This window comes from Mytilus edulis, chromosome 10, assembly GCF_963676685.1.
Source record: "Mytilus edulis chromosome 10, xbMytEdul2.2, whole genome shotgun sequence".
In the NCBI taxonomy this organism is placed as follows: Eukaryota; Metazoa; Mollusca; class Bivalvia; order Mytilida; family Mytilidae; genus Mytilus; species Mytilus edulis.
The window spans coordinates 61,851,104-61,874,485 of NC_092353.1; the positions used below are offsets into that span (position 1 = coordinate 61,851,104).

Here is a 23,382-nt window from a genome sequence, read left to right on the forward strand (position 1 = left end):
GCATATGAACTTTCAATTCTAGGAGAAGATTTTTTTCAAAACTTCATAGTAAAAGTAGTACAGTTTTAGCCGTAAAAGGAGTTTCTATGGGAAATTGCATTATCAATATTTACAGAAATGCAACTGAAGACTACTTGTACGATTTTGTCCATGTTGTGACACTAACTTTCAAATCTTAAATTCAAACATGAGGTAAAAATATAGACTCTCAGAAATATATTAAGTAAAAACTACAAAACAGAATTGTTTTCTAATATGTAAAAACCTCAGATTCTCAAATATTTCAGTTATTTTCTACCATTAAAAAACCGAAAGTTCATAACTGCTTCTGTATTTTTCCATTCTGCACCCAAAAAGATGGGGCTTTTAAAATATGAGAATGATTGTTAATAAAAAATATAATCTTATAGAAAGTCGACAGACCAGTTTGTAAACTTTCAAAATCAAATCATTGTCAACCGAGGATGAGATGATTTGTTTTATGCCCTGAACCTACTCTTGATTGAATTACTCTAATAATGTGATGTCATCAAACTTGAAATAAGTACAAAGTTTGAAGGTTGATTTCCTAATTTGACAATCAACCAAACAATCATATAACTTGGGTTTTTAACATAATTCATCGCTGATCGCTATTAAATAGGGATAATCAGAAAAAAAAATGCTTCAAAAGTTACACATGGACAACATGTGGTAAATTATCTGAATGAAAAAAGTGTAATATTTTCCGTCTAGCGATTGCATATGTTTTTCAAAAGTTGTCTTCCAATCAGCATGCTTGAAGATTTTTTTTATTGAAATCAACACTTGTGCAATCAGGCAATACAAATACGCTATTCTGGATTTACCTTCATCAGGAACGCTCAAAAGCCAGATGATTAAAAGCCAATGATTTAAAAGACCCGAAGCAATTGGAGAGCTATTTAACGTGTCTTTGAAAAATGACTTTGGAAGATATTTTAAACCAATAGTATGTGTAATTCTAATGTAAAGTGCGTTGTTTTAATTTCATTTTGGCACCTAAATAGACTGTTTACAGACAAGGTGGTACATGACACCAGTTAATAAAAAAAATCGAGGTCAGTTGCAGTAACATAAGTCTCGCTTCAAGGTATATTTGAAAAAGATTTTAAATTTTATTTTAAGTCCTGTTTTGATGGATATACCATGCATTTAAATGAAAAATTATGTGTACGTGAATGCACCGAAATGTAAATTTATAGAGAGGATGTAAATTTTCGAAATTGAAATCAAATTATTCAAATTTATTCTTGCATCTTCAGATCTGAAATAGTTTTTGCATCGTTAACATCAATTTTTTTAAATCAAATGTATATAAATGCTTACTATATTCGATATGCTATTCACAAACTGCTTCATCTGCCTCATATCCGTGTTTTCAATGATCCCAACAACCATGACAGAGTTAACGTACAATTTTAGTGCACGTTGTAAATTTATGGGTTTTTAAATCAGCTCATCGTCATTGTATTCTTTTTATTTTAAATACACAAAAAGACATGACACTGTTATTTTAACAAATCCACAATTACAGCTTGACATTGTTTAATACAGTTGATTCGAATACTCGGTTAAGTCGAGTAAACTTTATAGTCCCGTCGAAGAAAAAAATAATGTTTATTGACCCCGATGTCTCTAACTTCGAAAGTAAGAATTTTCGAAAGATGCAGACCTAATGATAAAAATTGAAGTCTGATGTATTTCTTATGTCAACTAATCATTTTCAAAAGAGATTAAAGCTGAGTAAACATATTTGTTTGTATAACAGTTAAAATGACATGTTGATGGTGACCGTTAATTAACACCTTTGTTGATCGTTCAAGCGGAATGTTAGTGTGTTAAACATTTTTCACCTGAGATAAAAACGAAACGAATTTAAATGACCCAAGCCGAGATTAAATGAATCGTTAGAGTTAAAACTCATTAATTACAATATATAAAAGAATTAGGACATTTATAGTAAATTCATGATATTTTAATGTAAAGCCGACGACCTAATCAGAGACCGTTTAGAACTTATTTCGTGCCGCGGGTGATTTTTATAATTTATAGCGACTGACCTTTGTAAATACATGAAATATTTGTGTAGACTATTGATTTTGTTTGTCCATGATTTGTATCTGTACTTGTGTTTTTGATTATAACGAAGGACCAAAAATGGAGATTGAATACACAATTATAAAGTGTCATATTGAGAGAAAAAAAAAGGCACACTGTTCATTCTATCTAATTTACACACATCTCATACCGTATTTCATGCATTCAAAATTTATGACGACACACTCGACCTCGGATGAGTCGAATCTCGGATGAGTCGAATACTTTGGTCCGGTCCCTTCGACTTCGACACAACGAGGTCGACTGTATTACGATAAATGCACAGTTTACATTACGTTACTGAACTAAGTCAAGAAGAAACTTTCCTTTGTTTTTTTCAACAATATTTGAAATTTTAATGAAAAAAACCGACATAATAGGTACTGCAAAGACAAGAAGTGGCATATCTATATAAAAAGCATTGCATGTTCATTACTTTCTAAACATTGGACATGTGTATGTAACTTCCATCCTTTGATATATAATAATCAATCATGCAACTATTGGATAACGAAAGTAATTTACATTTAACTTGATATCGCTGAAGCTGAACAGAAAGTGCGTGACAAGCAATATTTTGACGTATCTTTTTCTTTTGTTCACAGTTAAAAGCTATTGTTCAATCTAAATTTAATCTTTTGTATAAGTAATCGCGATATAACTTACCTTTTGCAAGAACGAATTACATTTAACTAATTATACAGATGTTCAGCATACTTATATCTAGCATTTCTATTGGTTGAAATATAACAAATGAAGATGTATTGTATTGTCAACACGGAAAATATAGTTAAACACATATAGTATACAGATAGCTGCAACTGAACATTAACTGCCAGACACGCAATGTTTAATCATTTTTTTTCGCTTTTGTTTATTGCTCAATGCATACAAAACTTAAAAACGGAAACATGGGAAAAGTGGATTCCACCGTTTATTAACAGAACAGATCTACTTTGCCCTTCTGATCATTGTACACGAGACCCGGCACTATATGTTACGACGAAAAATGACTGCTGCACGTGTTGGGCTGAACCATCTTGGAAACTTTATTCGTTGACATATGATTTAGTTTTGGAGTATACACGTAGAGGGGGTACAGCTCAACTGATAGGAGATACAACCGTTGCTAATGCGCGTTTTGTACATAGCAAAGGTTTCTTATCCAAACTACCAAACAATGTATGCGAGTTTGTGAATTTGATAGAAATAGAAGCCACTAATAATAAAATTTCATCGATAGGAAATATATCGTGTTTACATATACTAGATACACTTGATTTGAGTCATAATTCCATCGATTCAATTGGGAAGGACACGTTTAAACATTTACCTTTATTAAGGGTATTAAGATTAACTCATAATGGAATTACAACAGTTGAACCATACGCTCTGGCAGGAACAACGATGTCAATTTTTTTGGCTGATCTGTCCTTCAACAATATGACGGAAATTGATATGAGTATTTTAATTCCAGAAAACCGTTTCTGTCAGTATGATTTTTCTTCAAATAACATCGTTAAAATAGTTAATGAACAGAATTTTAAAATTGATGTCGACAAAATTTATCATGGAGGATTCGTAAATTTAAATTCAAATGATATCACACAATGGTTTGATTTCAAAGATCTAGGAATAGACGACATTAGTATTCTAGGAAAAGTCATGCAATTTGGATTTTCTTTGCAAAATATGAAATGGACCTGTGATTGCCGAATGGAACCGTTTCTTGAACTTTCACAAGATACGTTAAAAAGAATCTGGCGTGATTACTACAATGTTACATGTTGGGATCCACCGGAATACCGTGGAGTGTCAATTACGGATTTTTTTATGGAGGAGGATAAACTTCATTTGCTGGTTTGTAACAAGTCGTCTGCTGATAAATGTCCAAAAGAATGTTACTGTTTTTATCAACCGAAAAACAGAAGAACTGTGGTTAATTGTACCGGAGTTGGATTACTTGAGTTGCCTACCTATGTTCCTGAAGGCGATAACTTGACCTTGCTATTTGATGAAAACGATATTACAAAATTAGAATATCGGGAATATTTTAACAGATCGTCTGTCATTAGACTTTCAAATAATAAATTAAATACAATTTCAAGCAATGCCATTGAATCTATAGACAGCAACGCAGTTTTTGATTTGTCTGACAACAATATGAATGAGTTACCTCGAGATTTTCAATCATTTGATCCCTGTATAACAAAATTGGGGAAAATAAAAATATCATGCGGTTGTGGTGACCAGTGGCTTGTAGACTGGGTGAAAAACAAGCGAGCAGAAAAATGCAAAAACACAACTGAAATTATCTGCTTTATCGGGGATGAATATGTTTCAACGATTGATCTAGATTTAGGGAATTTCTGCAATGATGACTCTAATTTGATATTTCTAAACATTTTATTTGGAATACTAATTGCTCTGCTATTGGGAGTTTTCGGTGTATTGTATACATTCCGCTACGAACTGTTCATCTTGAAAAGACGTTTCATAAATCAGAAATCTACGAAAATTTACCCATTATTTAAATACGATGTTTTAATATCTTTTGATGATAATGACGCGGAACTGCGTTCCTGGGTTATGCAAAAATTGGCATCCTACTTGAAAGGCGCTTGTTATAAGACTTTTATACCTTGTAGAGACGGAAAGTTCGGGGATATCAGAGAAGAAGCATTAATTAATAATATAAATAGCTGTAAGAATTATATAGTTATACTCTGTGACAAATATCACACTGAAGATACGTTTTGGACGACTGTCGAATGGAAATACATTTGGCATAGCTTTAAACAAAATAAGGAAAGGCAAATCATAATTATAAATTACCATCAGTTAGAGTCGTCAGAAATCCGTGAAGAAAAACTTAAAGCTTTCATACGGGTTGGAACAGACATTGACTTTTCAAACAGGAAGCATCATTTGTTCAAGGACATTCATGAAAGATTAGGTTCCCCGATTCTTACAAACAATGGACTAAAATGTGCAAACATAAAATTTACCGCTAAATCACTGCACAGTCAGGAGATGTTCATGCTAGATATATAAACAATAAAACTGTAACATTACTTGTTCAGAGATGTACTTATTCTTTTTTAAATGCATTCGCTGAAAATAAAGTGTCATCTTTAATTTGACATTTGAAATCCGTTTTCTAACGAATGTATAGAACGCATTAAAAATCTCTTATGTAGACAAAACGCGCGTCTGGCGTTTTAAATTTTAATCCTGGTACCTTTTATAACTATTCTCAAATGAATCTAGTAAAAGTTTTTGTATTTCATTTCCCTGTACGCCAAGAAACATAGACACTATGGCTAAAATGGAACATATGGATAGAATGCATTTATTTGCTTTTGAAGAAAATATGACAGATACAATGAACATTTAAATGGCATTTTTAAGCCACATATTAATATATATTAAAAAAATCAAAAATAATCATTGAAAGATTTAAGCAAAAAGATAACAGGTGAGTGATTTAGGCTCTTGAGAACCTCTTGTTTTAAGTCAGAATGGATACTCTTAAGTTGTTTATTGTAGTAGAGTCTCAATATTTCGGTCTCTTATTTTCCTCAGTGAATATCTTTAAAAAAAAAAAAAAAAAAAAATGTATGGCGTAGTGAGGTGGACGTTTTTACCGTCATTTTTTATGCAAAAAGAAAGCCTAGATGTTGAAAACTAACAGTTCCTGATAGTCACCAGTGAGTAAAAAAAAGGATTCAATTGTACAACAACAATCAGCATGACTTCATATTCTTCTTGAGCGAATACTACAATAACAAATTATCCGTTCGAAATAAAACTAAAATAAAATTATAAAATTCACAGTTAGGATATTCGTGTTTATTTCAATAGTTTGTTTTTGTTTTAATTATTAATAACTAAGTATTTTACTGCAAAAGATCATTATTTTACCAATTACCTCCAAACAGGATCGCTTATTAGTTGTAAAGTCTCAATGACTTATTTGATATCAAAATTGTTGAAAACTCGACCGAAAAATACCAACTTGTTATCACAGACCCAAAATATTTTCTTTAAATCATTTATTTTCACTAACAAATGTACCAGAACTCACGGAATCAATCATTTATATAAAAACAGTAAATAATAAAAGCAAAGTACTGTAATTTTATAAATTTGAAGTTCTACAAACATATTTAAACGTCATTTGCAATCGATGTATAAAGAATAAAAAAGTAAGATCACAAAAATACTAAACTCCGATGAAAATTCAGAACGGAAAGTTCCTTATCAAATGGCAAATATACAGTTCAAACACATCAAACGAATAAATAAAAACTGTCATATTCTGAATTGATACAGGCATTTTCTTATGTAGAATTGGTGGATTGAACGTGGTTTTATATCTAACTAAACCTCTCACTGTATGACAATAAAGTCCATTATATTGACAACGATGCGTGAATAAAACTTACAGACATAATAAGTAAAAACGTCAAAATACAGTAGTCAACATTGTGTTACAATCTTAATCACTAAAAACAATCAAATATGTAACAAAGAAGCACAGAATGGCATAAAGACAAAGCATATTAGCAAAAATTAAAGACAAGAATACACAAATTTACCGTAGTACAATAACACAATGACGCCGGGATATTTAAGTACAGAGCCATTTGAATCAATTGTATTGTTTAGTGAACCTGACATATACATAAAAATCATTATCATGTTATTGAAAGGACATGCTGACACAACACAAATATTTAAAAAGAATGTAAACATTTTGGGACTTTTTTATTTTGTTCAAGATTTTATTTTAGATACATGAAACAACGATTCGGAAAAGAAGTGTTGTGGTTTTTTTTATCAGATTGTACAAGAACGTTCATCTATCTAGCCATCTAGAGGTCACTTCCGTATTTAAATGTCTCGCTGAAAAATATAAGTATTTAACATTCAACATGATGGTTATTTTGTTTTCGTTTATGCAACGTGACTCATAAATCTTTTCGTTATAGAAAACAAGATTTAAAGAGATGTTTTATGATAAAAAGGTAAAAGGACTTAATAGAAAAAGAAGAAATGATATTTTGTTTTCTTCAAAAACGACCTGTTTGGTCACTCGTATATTAGTTGTCTATAAATATAGTCCATGTCAGTTTTATGAATGTAAACTATAAGAACTGTGTCTTTTAGGGGAAAATGTATGGCTCAAAATTAATAGTTATGTTATTTGTTTGATAGTGATGTGTATCATCATTTCTTTAAATCTTAACTATTTCAGTTGGCGTTATTGGATTAAGTGTCAGAGATGTATGAAAGGCAACTCTGTCTACTTAAACAGCGTAAAAATCGTAGATTTAAAAGTAGTGCGACTTTTCCCATGTGTCTAATGACTTTATTTCATGTCATTATTATAAGCAAAACTTCTCAATTAGAAAGCACACGAGTTCGAGTCAAGATGTACTACGTATTTCAACTTTTGTTTTATTTTTAAAAGTAGCTGTAAATCTTAAATGTGTGTTTGCAAACATACAAAAATATGTCTTCACTGGGAACTCCAGAGCTGAAACCTACACACTTCAGTTTAGCAGGGACGTAACTCTATGACATTTTTGCATATAGAATCTTTACAGACACAGCCAGTGAAGAACAGTTGTGCTTTCCAATGACATGTCTACTTAGCTACCGAATGATGCATCCAAATAATGACTGTGCAATACATTTTCAAAAATTTCGCAATTCTTGGACATAAACCACACCCTTTCGTTGTAAGAAAAAATGTTCTATATATAAAGGTGGCGTCTTAAAGTTACTCAACGAACATACTTTACCTTTATAAAGTTTAAACTTTAAATATAAAGTTAAAAATGAAAGGTCTCCACACCATATTTATGTGAACACAAAGACCTATAAACGCAGGCCCTATATGCTTAATGCTTAACCATTCCTTTCTTTCTCTTCAGTCTTCTTACCCTTCTTAGTCATATGCTTGTGTTTATCAAGCATATAACTGACATAAGCAATATGTTTTTCAACGAATGAATCAATTCTACAAGGCATTGATGCATTATTTGTATTTGATGTAGCTGCTGCATGTCCAGCGACAAATATAATAGTCATATTTCAAAAAGATAGTAATATGTATGTGTTGCAAAACATTGCTTTAGTTAAATTGAAATTCCAGTTAACAGATTCTACAAGGCATTCAAGAAGAACTTTTAATCGTCATTGAATCTGCTTCATGTCCAGCGACAAATATATCAGTCAACACACAAGAAGAGAGTAACATGTATGTGTTGTAAAACATTGCTTTCAGTCAATTTTAAATCCTTCCAACATGTTCTTGTTTGCCAAACCAGAATACGATGTAGGACACGTCTAAAAGAAACCCTGATTTATTGTATGGCTTTTTTGGAGGGTGTTTAATCCACTTTCATTACTACCGGCTTTTCATTGCGGACATTTTTCATCAGTAGAAACGAAAACAAAACGAAACAAGTGGTAGCAGCAGTAAAGTGAATATATCATTCATATATATCTGTAGTCGCTGGGTTGCTGTCTCATTGAGGGAAACTCGCATCTCCTTTTTCTCCATTCAGCGTGCTCGTGTCGTTTGCTTATTTGCGTCGCTAGGTTGCTGTCTCATTGACGTTTACCCCACATTCTGTTTGTTGCACACTACATATTTTCATAAATGCAGTTCAAGTGTTATTTCATGTATAATAAAGTGAGAAAATGCAGAAGAGAAGATAAAAGGACTTAATAGAAAAAGAAGAAATGATATTTTGTTTTCTTCAAAAACGACCTGTTTGGTCACTCGTATATTAGTTGTCTATAAATATAGTCCATGTCAGTTTTATAAATGTAAACTATAAGAACTGTGTCTTTTAGGGGAAAATGTATGGCTCAAAATTAATAGTTATGTTATTTGTTTGATAGTGATGTGTATCATCATTTCTTTAAATCTTAACTATTTCAGTTGGCGTTAATGGATTAAGTGTCAGAGATGTATGAAAGGCAACTCTGTCTACTTAAACAGCGTAAAAATCGTAGATTTAAAAGTAGTGCGACTTTTCCCATGTGTCTAATGACTTTATTTCATGTCATTATTATAAGCAAAACTTCTCAATTAGAAAGCACACGAGTTCGAGTCAAGATGTACTACGTATTTCAACTTTTGTTTTATTTTTAAAAGTAGCTGTAAATCTTAAATGTGTGTTTGCAAACATACAAAAATATGTCTTCACTGGGAACTCCAGAGCTGAAACCTACACACTTCAGTTTAGCAGGGACGTAACTCTATGACATTTTTGCATATAGAATCTTTACAGACACAGCCAGTGAAGAACAGTTGTGCTTTCCAACGACATGTCTACTTAGCTACCGAATGATGCATCCAAATAATGACTGTGGAATACATTTTCAAAAATTTCGCAATTCTTGGACATAAACCAAACCCTTTCGTTGTAAGAAAAAATGTTCTATATATAAAGGTGGCGTCTTAAAGTTACTCAACGAACATACTTTACCTTTATAAAGTTTAAACTTTAAATATAAAGTTAAAAATGAAAGGTCTCCACACCATATTTATGTGGACACAAAGACCTATAAACGCAGGCCCTATATGCTTAATGCTTAACCATTCCTTTCCTTCTCTTCAGTCTTCTTACCCTTCTTAGTCATATGCTTGTGTTTATCAAGCATATAACTGACATAAGCAATATGTTTTTCAACGAATGAATCAATTCTACAAGGCATTGATGCATTATTTGTATTTGATGTAGCTGCTGCATGTCCAGCGACAAATATAATAGTCATATTTCAAAAAGATAGTAATATGTATGTGTTGCAAAACATTGCTTTAGTTAAATTGAAATTCCAGTTAACAGATTCTACAAGGCATTCAAGAAGAACTTTTAATCGTCATTGAATCTGCTTCATGTCCAGCGACAAATATATCAGTCAACACACAAGAAGAGAGAAACATGTATGTGTTGCAAAACATTGCTTTCAGTCAATTTTAAATCCTTCCAACATGATCTTGTTTGCCAAACCAGAATACGATGTAGGACACGTCTAAAAGAAACCCTGATTTATTGTATGGCTTTTTTGGAGGGTGTTTAATCCACTTTCATTACTACCGGCTTTTCATTGCGGACATTTTTCATCAGTAGAAACGAAAACAAAACGAAACAAGAGGTAGCAGCAGTAAAGTGAATATATCATTCATATATATCTGTAGTCGCTGGGTTGCTGTCTCATTGAGGAAAACTCGCATCTCCTTTTTCTCCATTCAGCGTGCTCGTGTCGTTTGCTTATTTGCGTCGCTAGGTTGCTGTCTCATTGACGTTTACCCCACATTCTGTTTGTTGCACACTACATATTTTCAAACATGCAGTTCAAGTGTTATTTCATGTATAATAAAGTGAGAAAATGCAGAAGAGAAGATAAAAGGACTTAATAGAAAAAGAAGAAATGATATTTTGTTTTCTTCAAAAACGACCTGTTTGGTCACTCGTATATTAGTTGTCTATAAATATAGTCCATGTCAGTTTTATGAATGTAAACTATAAGAACTGTGTCTTTTAGGGGAAAATGTATGGCTCAAAATTAATAGTTATGTTATTTGTTTGATAGTGATGTGTATCATCATTTCTTTAAATCTTAACTATTTCAGTTGGCGTTAATGGATTAAGTGTCAGAGATGTATGAAAGGCAACTCTGTCTACTTAAACAGCGTAAAAATCGTAGATTTAAAAGTAGTGCGACTTTTCACATGTGTCTAATGACTTTATTTCATGTCATTATTATAAGCAAAACTTCTCAATTAGAAAGCACACGAGTTCGAGTCAAGATGTACTACGTATTTCAACTTTTGTTTTATTTTTAAAAGTAGCTGTAAATCTTAAATGTGTGTTTGCAAACATACAAAAATATGTCTTCACTGGGAACTCCAGAGCTGAAACCTACACACTTCAGTTTAGCAGGGACGTAACTCTATGACATTTTTGCATATAGAATCTTTACAGACACAGCCAGTGAAGAACAGTTGTGCTTTCCAACGACATGTCTACTTAGCTACCGAATGATGCATCCAAATAATGACTGTGGAATACATTTTCAAAAATTTCGCAATTCTTGGACATAAACCAAACCCTTTCGTTGTAAGAAAAAATGTTCTATATATAAAGGTGGCGTCTTAAAGTTACTCAACGAACATACTTTACCTTTATAAAGTTTAAACTTTAAATATAAAGTTAAAAATGAAAGGTCTCCACACCATATATATGTGGACACAAAGACCTATAAACGCAGGCCCTATATGCTTAATGCTTAACCATTCCTTTCCTTCTCTTCAGTCTTCTTACCCTTCTTAGTCATATGCTTGTGTTTATCAAGCATATAACTGACATAAGCAATATGTTTTTCAACGAATGAATCAATTCTACAAGGCATTGATGCATTATTTGTATTTGATGTAGCTGCTGCATGTCCAGCGACAAATATAATAGTCATATTTCAAAAAGATAGTAATATGTATGTGTTGCAAAACATTGCTTTAGTTAAATTGAAATTCCAGTTAACAGATTCTACAAGGCATTCAAGAAGAACTTTTAATCATCATTGAATCTGCTTCATGTCCAGCGACAAATATATCAGTCAACACACAAGAAGAGAGTAACATGTATGTGTTGAAAAACATTGCTTTCAGTCAATTTAAAATCATTCCAACATGTTCTTGTTTGCCAAACCAGAATACGATGTAGGACACGTCTAAAAGAAACCCTGATTTATTGTATGGCTTTTTTTTTGGAGGGTGTTTAATCCACTTTCATTACTACCGGCTTTTCATTGCGGACATTTTTCATCAGTCGAAACGAAAACAAAACGAAACAAGTGGTAGCAGCAGTAAAGTGAATATATCATTCATATATATCTGTAGTCGCTGGGTTGCTGTCTCATTGAGGGAAACTCGCATCTTCTTTTTTCTCCATTCACCGTGCTCGTGTCGTTTGCTTATTTGCGTCGCTAGGTTGCTGTCTCATTGACGTTTACCCCACATTCTGTTTGTTGCACACTACATATTTTCAAACATGCAATTAAAGTGTCATTTCATGTATAATAAAGTGAGAAAATGCAGAAGAGAAGATAAAAGGACTTAATAGAAAAAGAAGAAATGATATTTTGTTTTCTTCAAAAACGACCTGTTTGGTCACTTGTATATTAGTTGTCTATAAATATAGTCCATGTCAGTTTTATGAATGTAAACTATAAGAACTGTGTCTTTTAGGGGAAAATGTATGGCTCAAAATTAATAGTTATGTTATTTGTTTGATAGTGATGTGTATCATCATTTCTTTAAATCTTAACTATTTCAGTTGGCGTTATTGGATTAAGTGTCAGAGATGTATGAAAGGCAGCTCTGTCTACTTAAACAGCGTAAAAATCGTAGATTTAAAAGTAGTGCGACTTTTCCCATGTGTCTAATGACTTTATTTCATGTCATTATTATAAGCAAAACTTCTCAATTAGAAAGCACACGAGTTCGAGTCAAGATGTACTACGTATTTCAACTTTTGTTTTATTTTTAAAAGTAGCTGTAAATCTTAAATGTGTGTTTGCAAACATACAAAAATATGTCTTCACTGGGAACTCCAGAGCTGAAACCTACACACTTCAGTTTAGCAGGGACGTAACTCTATGACATTTTTGCATATAGAATCTTTACAGACACAGCCAGTGAAGAACAGTTGTGCTTTCCAACGACATGTCTACTTAGCTACCGAATGATGCATCCAAATAATGACTGTGCAATACATTTTCAAAAATTTCGCAATTCTTGGACATAAACTACACCCTTTCGTTGTAAGAAAAAATGTTCTATATATAAAGGTGGCGTCTTAAAGTTACACAACGAACATACTTTACCTTTATAAAGTGTAAACTTTATATATAAAGTTAAAAATGAAAGGTCTCCACACCATATTCATGTGGACACAAAGACCTATAAACGCAGGCCCTATATGCTTGAAGCTTAACCATTCCTTTCCTTCTCTTCAGTCTTCTTACCCTTCTTAGTCATATGCTTGTGTTTATCAAGCATATAACTGACATAAGCAATATGTTTTTCAACGAATGAATCAATTCTACAAGGCATTGATGCATTATTTGTATTTGATGTAGCTGCTGCATGTCCAGCGACAAATATAATAGTCATATTTCAAAAAGATAGTAATATGTATGTGTTGCAAAACATCGCTTTAGTTAAATTGAAATTCCAGTTAACAGATTCTACAAGGCATTCAAGAAGAACTTTTAATCATCATTGAATCTGCTTCATGTCTAGCGACAAATATATCAGTCAACACACAAGAAGAGAGTAACATGTATGTGTTGCAAAACATTGCTTTCAGTCAATTTAAAATCCTACCAACATGTTGTTGTTTGCCAAACCAGAATACGATGTAGGACACGTCTAAAAGAAACTCGATTTATTGTATGGCTTTTTTGGAGGGTGTTTAATCCACTTTCATTACTACCGGCTTTTCATTGCGGACATTTTTCATCAGTAGAAACGAAAACAAAACGAAACAAGTGGTAGCAGCAGTAAAGTGAATATATCATTCATATATATCTGTAGTCGCTGGGTTGCTGTCTCATTGAGGGAAACTCGCATCTCCTTTTTTCTCCATTCAGCGTGCTCGTGTCGTTTGCTTATTTGCGTCGCTAGGTTGCTGTCTCATTGACGTTTACCCCACATTCTGTTTGTTGCACACTACATATTTTCAAACATGCAATTAAAGTGTTATTTCATGTATAATAAAGTGAGAAAATGCAGAAGAGAAGATAAAAGGACTTAATAGAAAAAGAAGAAATGATATTTTGTTTTCTTCAAAAACGACCTGTTTGGTCACTTGTATATTAGTTGTCTATAAATATAGTCCATGTCAGTTTTATGAATGTAAACTATAAGAACTGTGTCTTTTAGGGGAAAATGTATGGCTCAAAATTAATAGTTATGTTATTTGTTTGATAGTGACGTGTATCATCATTTCTTTAAATCTTAACTTTTTCAGTTGGCGTTATTGGATTAAGTGTCAGAGATGTATGAAAGGCAACTCTGTCTACTTAAACAGCGTAAAAATCGTAGATTTAAAAGTAGTGCGACTTTTCCCATGTGTCTAATGACTTTATTTCATGTCATTATTATAAGCAAAACTTCTCAATTAGAAAGCACACGAGTTCGAGTCAAGATGTACTACGTATTTCAACTTTTGTTTTATTTTTAAAGTAGCTGTAAATCTTAAATGTGTGTTTGCAAACATGCAAAAATATGTCTTCACTGGGAACTCCAGAGCTGAAACCTACACTCTTCAGTTTAGCAGGGACGTAACTCTATGACATTTTTGCATATAGAATCTTTACAGACACAGCCAGTGAAGAACAGTTGTGCTTTTCAACGACATGTCTACTTAGCTACCGAATGATGCATCCAGATAATGACTGGGCAATACATTTTCAAAAATTTCGCAATTCTTGGACATAAACCAAACCCTTTCGTTGTAAGAAAAAATGTTCTATATATAAAGGTGGCGTCTTAAAGTTACTCAACGAACATACTTTACCTTTATAAAGTTTAAACTTTAAATATAAAGTAAGAAATGAAAGGTCTCCACACCATATTTATGTGGACACAAAGACCTATAAACGCAGGCCCTATATGCTTGATGCTTAACCATTCCTTTCCTTCTCTTCAGTCTTCTTACCCTTCTTAGTCATATGCTTGTGTTTATCAAGCATATAACTGACATAAGCAATATGTTTTTCAACGAATGAATCAATTCTACAAGGCATTGATGCATTATTTGTATTTGATGTAGCTGCTGCATGTCCAGCGACAAATATAATAGTCATATTTCAAAAAGATAGTAATATGTATGTGTTGCAAAACATTGCTTTAGTTAAATTGAATTTCCAGTGAACAGATTCTACAAGGCATTCAGGAAGAACTTTTAATCATCATTGAATCTGCTTCATGTCTAGCGACAAATATATCAGTCAACACACAAGAAGAGAGTAACATGTATGTGTTGCAAAACATTGCTTTCAGTCAATTTAAAATCCTTCCAACATGTTCTTGTTTGCCAAACCAGAATACGATGTAGGACACGTCTAAAAGAAACCCTGATTTATTGTATGGCTTTTTTGGAGGGTGTTTAATCCACTTTCATTACTACCGGCTTTTCATTGCTGACATTTTTTATCAGTAGAAACGAAAACAAAACGAAACAAGTGGTAGCAGCAGTAAAGTGAATATATCATTCATATATATCTGTAGTCGCTGGGTTGCTGTCTCATTGAGGGAAACTCGCATCTCCTTTTTTCTCCATTCAGCGTGCTCGTGTCGTTTGCTTATTTGCGTCGCTAGGTTGCTGTCTCATTGACGTTTACCCCACATTCTGTTTGTTGCACACTACATATTTTCAAACATGCAATTAAAGTGTTATTTCATGTATAATAGAGTGAGAAAATGCAGAAGAGAAGATAAAAGGACTTAATAGAAAAAGAAGAAATGATATTTTGTTTTCTTCAAAAACGACCTGTTTGGTCACTTGTATATTAGTTGTCTATAAATATAGTCCATGTCAGTTTTATGAATGTAAACTATAAGAACTGTGTCTTTTAGGGGAAAATGTATGGCTCAAAATTGATAGTTATGTTATTTGTTTGATAGTGATGTGTATCATCATTTCTTTAAATCTTAACTATTTCAGTTGGCGTTATTGGATTAAGTGTCAGAGATGTATGAAAGGCAGCTCTGTCTACTTAAACAGCGTAAAAATCGTAGATTTAAAAGTAGAGCGACTTTTCCCATGTGTCTAATGACTTTATTTCATGTCATTATTATAAGCAAAACTTCTCAATTAGAAAGCACACGAGTTCGAGTCAAGATGTACTACGTATTTCAACTTTTGTTTTATTTTTAAAAGTAGCTGTAAATCTTAAATGTGTGTTTGCAAACATACAAAAATATGTCTTCACTGGGAACTCCAGAGCTGAAACCTACACACTTCAGTTTAGCAGGGACGTAACTCTATGACATTTTTGCATATATAATCTTTACAGACACAGCCAGTGAAGAACAGTAATGTTGTGCTTTCCAACGACATGTCTACTTAGCTACCGATTGATGCATCCAAATAATGACTGTGCAATACATTTTCAAAAATTTCGCAATTCTTGGACATAAACCACACCCTTTCGTTGTAAGAAAAAATGTTCTATATATAAAGGTGGCGTCTTAAAGTTACACAACGAACATACTTTACCTTTATAAAGTTTAAACTTTAAATATAAAGTTAAAAATGAAAGGTCTCCACACCATATTTATGTGGACACAAAGACCTATAAACGCAGGCCCTATATGCTTGATGCTTAACCATTCCTTTCCTTCTCTTTAGTCTTCTTACACTTCTTAGTCATATGCTTGTGTTTATCAAGCATATAACTGACATAAGCAATATGTTTTTCAACGAATGAATCAATTCTACAAGGCATTGATGCATTATTTGTATTTGATGTAGTTGATGCATGTCCAGCGACAAATATAATAGTAATATTTCAAAAAGAGAAAGTCCTTTTATCTTTTCTTCTGCATTTTCTCACTTTATTATACATGCTAATAACACTTTAACTGCATGTTTGAAAATATGTAGTGTGCAAAAAACAGAATGTGGTTAAACGTCAATGAGACAGCAACCTAGCGATGCAAACAAAACAAAAGTTTAAGTCTGTAGTACATCTTGACACGAACTCATGAAGAGACAGAGATTGTTAATCCGGATATGGTGTACAAATGTTTGTACCTCATGTTTGCGGTATATCATCTTTCCCGCAAGTTTAATGTTTTCTGTATCGTATTAAATTAATAATAAAGGTCCATTTTTTTACATCATGCATTATTAACTGTTTATTTGTCAATCGCAAATGGCAGTCAGCAGGGTTTAAGAACATCCGTTAATCGACCTGTTAGTCAAATGCGTTTTGTTTTTAATATTCTTTTTCATTTTTTGGTCTTTTTGAAAATGTTGTTTGTGTTGTATTTAGACCCCTCTACCAAGAATTTGTTTTGCATGCACAAGAATAAAAATTGTGGTTTTTATCCAACGCAATCATAGGTTTGAACGTTGTTTTCAATTTAGACTTATTTAAATATTTTCGTTTGGGTTTGTATTATATTTGCCTTCGGGTTTATATGATCCGTTCATCCTATGTCGACTCTTCAAAATTCAAGAGTATATCTTAAATTGAGGTAAATTGTATGGTCTTTCAAATACCGTATCGATTCCTATTTTCACTAAAGAGACATTAATTGCCGAAATCCGGATATGGTGTGCAAATGTTTGCACCTAATGTTTGCGGTATACCATCTTTTCCGCAAGTTTATTGTTTTCTGTTTGGTATTAAATTAATAATAAAGATCCATTTTGTTACATCTTGTGATCCGTTTATTTGTCAATCGCCAATGGTAGTCAGCAGGGTTTAAGAACATCCGTTAATCGACCGGTCAGTCAAATGCGTTTTGTTTAAATATTCCTTTCACTTTTTTTGTCTTTTGGAAAATGTTGTTTGTGTTGTATTTAGACCCCTCTACCAAGAAATTTGTTTTGCATGCACACGAATAAAAATTGTGCGGTTTTTATCCAACGCAATCATAGGTTTGAACGTTTTTTTCAATTTAGACTTATTTATATATTTTCGTTTGGGCTTGTATCATATTTGCCTTCGGATTTATATGAGACGTTCATCCTATGTCGACTCTTCAAAATTCAAGAGTATATCCTATATTTGGGTAAACTATATGGCCTTCCAAACACCGTTTCGATTCCTAACATCACTGAAGAGGCATTAATTGTCGAAATCCGGATATGGTGTACAAATTTTTGCACCTCATGTTTGCGGTATACCATCTTTTCCGCAAGTTTATTGTTTTCTGTTTGCTATTAAATTAATAATAAAGATCCATTTTGTTACATCTTGTGATCCGTTTATTTGTCAATCGCCAATGGCAGTAAGCAGGGTTTAAGAAATCCGTTGATCGAACTGTAAGTCAAATGCGTTTTGTTTAAATATTATTTTTCATTTTTTTTTGGTCTTTTGGAAAATGTTGTTTGTGTTGTATTTAGACCCCTCTACCAAATAATTTGTTTTACATGCACACGAATAAAAATTGCGATTTTTATCCAACGCAATCATAGGTTTGAATGTTGTTTTCAATTTATACTTATTTATATATTTTCGTTTGGGCTTGTATCATATTTGCCTTCGGATTTATATGAGACGTTCATCCTATGTCGACTCTTTAAAATTCAAGAGTAAATCGTAAATTGGGCTAAACTATATGGCCTTCCAAACACCACTTCGATTCCTAACATCACTGAAGAGACATCAATTGTCGAAATCCTGATATGGTGTTCAAATGTTTGCACCTCATGTTTGCGGTATACCATCTTTTCCGCAAGTTTATTGTTTTCTGTTTGCTATTAAATTAATAATAAAGATCCATTTTGTTACATCTTGTGATCCGTTTAAGAACATCCGTTAATCGACCTGTTAGTCAAATGAAAGAATATGTTTGATTGTAATGCAAGGATGAACACTACCGAAGTTATTTACACAGTATATCCAATACAAATGATGACGTACAAAATATCACTACAATATATTGTAATTGTATACAGTTACGTAACTATCCAAATCCGAAAAAATTGAAACAAGGTTAAAGTTACCTTGAATTATTTCCTTATTAATGCCAACATATCCCACAGACTGTTATAACGAAGTTATCACTTCACGTCGAAATAATCTCATTGCTGGTAATCCTGTGTAGTTCAAGAATGGTGTATGCTTAACACCCGCACATCGAAACAGTTGTACACATTTCATTTGTTTTAACTTTCCCTAAAATGTTTCTAAAATCTCTTCAGTAATATTATACTTAATTTTTACACCAAATAAAATGACAATGACTAACAAATAGAGCTACACGAAATATTTTCGTTTTCCAATATAATACGTGAACTGCATAATAAAACTATGTTTCATCCAGTTTCTCGATATCTGTCTGGAAACGTGGAGTATTGTATTGTCATAGAAAACAAATTTGATCATGCTGTGGTTGAATATGGTGATGAAATAAATATAAAGTAAAAGTTCCTTTTGATTAAAGATCTTTTACTCAAATGTTGTAGGGTTAAATTAAGTTTGGATTGACTCTGTAGAGACTTGAAGTAAAAAAAAATGTAAACATTGAATTAATACAACTTGTGTACAACAGCATAGACAAATTACAGTGTTTCTAGTTTTAATTGCATTTCAAATTTGATGACAATGAACATATTTACTACAATAATAACTTTATTTGCAAAATTCACCCATATGGGTCAAGCAAACACAAATAAGAATGTGAAGAATTACAAATATAAACATAAAAACATAGTTATAAATTGTAAATTAAATGGAACCTTTAACGGAGATGGAACTATTTTTTTGCAATTCTAAAGATTGCTTTGTAAACTCACCAACTTTGTCAAAACCTCTGTTAAAAGTTGTTTCAGCTCCAAAAGGTGTTGATAATTTGTATTATCAGGTTTCTATCATTAATCTTTGAAAATAAGTTATTATCTCTCAAAGTTTAGTTCAATTTGCAATATAGAAAAAAAAAGGTATTCATAATCAAGATTATTACAAATAAACTCATCATAGATACCAGGACTAAATTTTGTATATACGCCAGACGCGCGTTTCGTCTACAAAAGCCTCATCAGTGACGCTCAAATCCAAAAAGTTAAAAAGGCCAAATAAAGTACGAAGTTGAAGAGCATTAAGGACCAAAATTCCTAGAAGTTTTGCCAAAGACAGCTAAGGTAATCTATGCCTGAGGTAGAAAAGCCTTAGTATTTCAAAAGTTTAAAATTTTGGAAACGGTTAATTTTTTACTTTACATAACCTTTGATCTCTGGGTACATTTTAATATCTTCCCATTTCAACATCTAGGTTATGACAGGACAATCGGGAATAAATCATGGTCACTAACCCTTTATTAGAAATTAATAAGATAAAATTGAGAATGAAAATGGGGAATGTGTCAAAGCGACATAGAGCATTGTCTGGTTTTAAAATTTGATTCTTTTAAGCAATAATTCTCAATTTTTATTTCAGATTTTATTTGACTACATGTATTTAGAAATAGTTTTGAACTGTCCGTTACATAGGAAAGTTTATTCAAGATCTTTTTTGTACAAATTTCATTTGATACATGTACCTGTTTACACTTCATCCTTAATGAATATGTAATTTTTTGGTATAGTGTATCATAATTTTCAAAATCTTCCGCATTTAAACCGGTCTCTTTAAGTGTATTTAGAGAAAATGTATACCAACTATGAAAACCATCATTATGCAGTGACTTACCTAATTCATAGGTTTCTTTAAACAGAGGATTAATATGATTGGTATGAAATCTACACACATATAGCATAACTTGTTGTTTAATACATGAAGCCATAAAAAATCCGCCCACTTCTTTTTGCGCTAAAATATTACACAGATATATCGGACGATGTGTTATGAGTGCCACTGAGACAACTCTCCATCCAAATAACAATTGATAAAAATAAACCATTATAGGTCAAGGGATGGCCTTCAACGCGGAGATTTGGCTTACACCGAACAGCAAGCTATAAAGGACCCCAACAACAATAGTGTAAAACCATTCAAACGGGAAACCCAACGGTATAATCTATATAAAAACGAGAAACGAGAAACACGTATGAACTACATAAACAGACGACAACTACTGTACATCAGATTTCTGACTTAGGACAGGTGCAAACATTTGCAGCGGGATTAAACGTTTTAATGGTACCAAACCTTCTTCCTTTTTTAAAACAATAGTATAACATCACAACATAGAAAAACACATGATAAAATATCAATTGGAAGGCTTAACTCAATCAAAAAATATTCTTTAGTCCTAGGACAGATTTACAGTATTTATTATGAATCATTTCATAGCAAGATTTATCTTCTAATTGAAAGACAAAGTATCACACACAAACAGTACCATGTTGTTCTGATCGTTTCAAAGTTTTGAAAATGAATAAATAATCGTCCATAATCCAGACCTCACTTGTATATAATAGAACAGGTCTTACTAAGACATCAAATAGGTTACATGATAAATTAACAGGGATGGATTGAAAGTTAGAAAATTTACCTTTAAAGCAAATAGGACCTTAAATCCCTTGTGTGATAGTTCCTGGACAGCTCTTTTAGCTCACCGTGAGCCATTACTTGGCGTCCGTCGTCGTCTGTCTGTCATCGTCTGTCGTCTTAAACCATTTAAAAAAAATCTTCGCCTCTGAAACTACTGGGTCAAATACCTTCAAACTTTATCAAATGTCCCTTAGGGTATCTAGCTTTTAAACTGTACCAGAAGATTTGATCCATCGACAAACCTGGCCGGCATGGATATCAATAGAACATAGGGGTCAAATGCAGTTTTTGGCTTATATCTCAAAAACAAAAGCTTTTAGAGCAAACTGACATGAGATAAATTTGTTCAATTGGTCAAGATCTATAAGCCCTGAAATATTCAGACGAATAAAACAAGCCATAGTTGGATTGATGCCACTAAATTGGAAGTTTTAAGGAAATTTTGTAGTTTTTTGTTATTATTTTGAATATCATTATAGATCGATATAAAAGAGGAGCGAAAGATACCAGAGGAACAGTCAAACTCATAAATCGAAAATGAACTGACAAAGCCATGGCTAAAAATGAAAAAGACAAACAATTTGCCGTGGGTTAATGTGTAATATTGTTGGATGAGTTCTATGGCAGTTGGCACAGGTAGCCTTATGTTGACAGACAGCCTTCTGATGACCAGACTTAAGACAGGCAAAACAGAGTCCTTTTATTTTCAAGAAATTGAAACGTTCCTTTAAATCCTTTTTTACAAAGATTTTACAGTTGTCAAGCGAATGATTCGTTCCCTGACAAAATAAGCATGGTGTCACAAATGCAACCCTTATATTACCTCTTTGTGTAGTTTGTTCATTAGTTGACTCCTTTATTCCTGTTGCAAAGTGTTGTTTATTCTTTAGTTTTCTATGTTGTGTCATGTGTACTATTGTTTTTCTGTTTGTCTTTTTCATTTTTAGCCATGGCGTTGTCAGTTTGTTTTAGATTTATGAGTTTGACTGTCCCTTTGGTATCTTTCGTCCCTCTTTTTTTACGGACAAAAGTTTTTCCTGATGCCTTTGGGCTACTGTCAGCCTTTTTACCACTTAAGATTGTTCCGCTTAACACTTCTTTACCATATATCGGGTCAATCGCTTTCTTTGCTTCCTTCTTGACGAAATTATCTAGTTGCGCAAATTTAACTGTTTCCTTTCTTCCCTTTGTATCATAGACAATGTTTCTCCATTTTTCATGTAAGTAGTATGGCAATTTTTTTACAAGGTGTTTTAGATTTTCAGAGTCTTCTAGGATTCTTGCTGCTTCAACATTCTCAACAGCGTAGAGACATTCTCGTAAAAATATCGAAAAGTCATCCAAGGCTTTAGCATTGTCTGGTTTAATCACTGACCAATCCAACGCTCTTTTGACGTACGCATGAGCAATGATGTCAGGATATCCATAACGATCATTAAATTCTTCTAAAGCTGTTTCATAACCCTTCTTAGCATCTAAGTGAGAAAATCCACTCACAATTCTATGTGGCTCTCCAATAGTAAATTGTAATAAAGAGTTATGTCTTTCATCATAAGAATCAGTATTTGCTACTACTCTAGCATCAAATTGTCTCAAAAAACTTTTATATTCCATGGGGCTACTATCAAATTTTGTAATGTCTGCTTTAGGCTTGTTTAACTCACGAGCTATCGAAATAGTGTTTAATTGGTTTATGTCACTTTTTTGTTCATAACTATGAACATTAACTTTAGATGTTTCAATGTTGTTATTTGTATCCGTACCAAACAATACCTTTTGTTTTACTGTCGTGTCTAGTTTTCTCTCTTTCGGAACCCACTCAGGTACATCTGGATTCAATTTGTATTTAACATGTAAACCTTTGGGTTTAGTTACAATTTCATCTTTAATGAGAGATTCTTCTAGCTCTTGATCCTCCCTCATGCTCTTTTCGAGAGCTTCTATGACTTTTACTTTGGCTTCACTCACTTGCATTTCTGTCTTTATTTCAAGTTCTTCTTCTCTCAT

At 32.6% G+C, this 23,382-nt stretch overlaps 2 protein-coding genes and 1 long non-coding RNA gene across 3 annotated transcripts in view; 1 reads left to right on the plus strand and 2 right to left on the minus strand.

The window, feature by feature from the left end:
• The window catches only part of LOC139491638 (uncharacterized), a 31,127-nt gene extending 29,236 nt beyond the window's left edge, over positions 1 to 1,891 (minus strand). Inside the window, exon 1 of the long non-coding RNA XR_011656601.1 lies at positions 1,348 to 1,891. This is a non-coding gene — a long non-coding RNA (uncharacterized lncRNA). The remainder of the gene's footprint in view (positions 1 to 1,347) is intronic.
• Positions 1,892 to 2,892: 1,001 nt separating this feature from the next.
• On the plus strand, positions 2,893 to 5,200 carry LOC139491640 (protein toll-like). The gene has a single exon (XM_071279418.1). The coding sequence runs from the start codon at positions 2,965 to 2,967 to the stop codon at positions 5,170 to 5,172; it is 2,208 nt and encodes a 735-aa protein (XP_071135519.1). The 5' UTR covers positions 2,893 to 2,964; the 3' UTR covers positions 5,173 to 5,200.
• Positions 5,201 to 6,979: 1,779 nt separating this feature from the next.
• Positions 6,980 to 23,382, minus strand: LOC139492891 (uncharacterized). The gene is made up of 2 exons (XM_071281042.1): positions 22,398 to 23,382; positions 6,980 to 7,026 (listed from the first exon to the last, which is right to left on the minus strand). Exons 1-2 carry the CDS (start codon positions 23,380 to 23,382, stop codon positions 6,980 to 6,982), a joined length of 1,032 nt encoding a protein of 343 aa, XP_071137143.1.

What these genes read in the sequence shown, in the direction of transcription:
- LOC139492891 (XM_071281042.1), bottom strand. Translation starts at nt 23,382, where the DNA reads ATGAGAGAAGAAGAACTTGAAATAAAGACAGAAATGCAAGTGAGTGAA. An exon ending in ATCAGGAAAAACTTTTGTCC is followed by an intron (nt 7,027 to 22,397) that starts GTAAAAAAAGAG and finishes TATATTTTTCAG; the next exon opens with CGAGACATTTAAATACGGAA.
- LOC139491640 (XM_071279418.1), top strand. Translation starts at nt 2,965, where the DNA reads ATGTTTAATCATTTTTTTTCGCTTTTGTTTATTGCTCAATGCATACAA.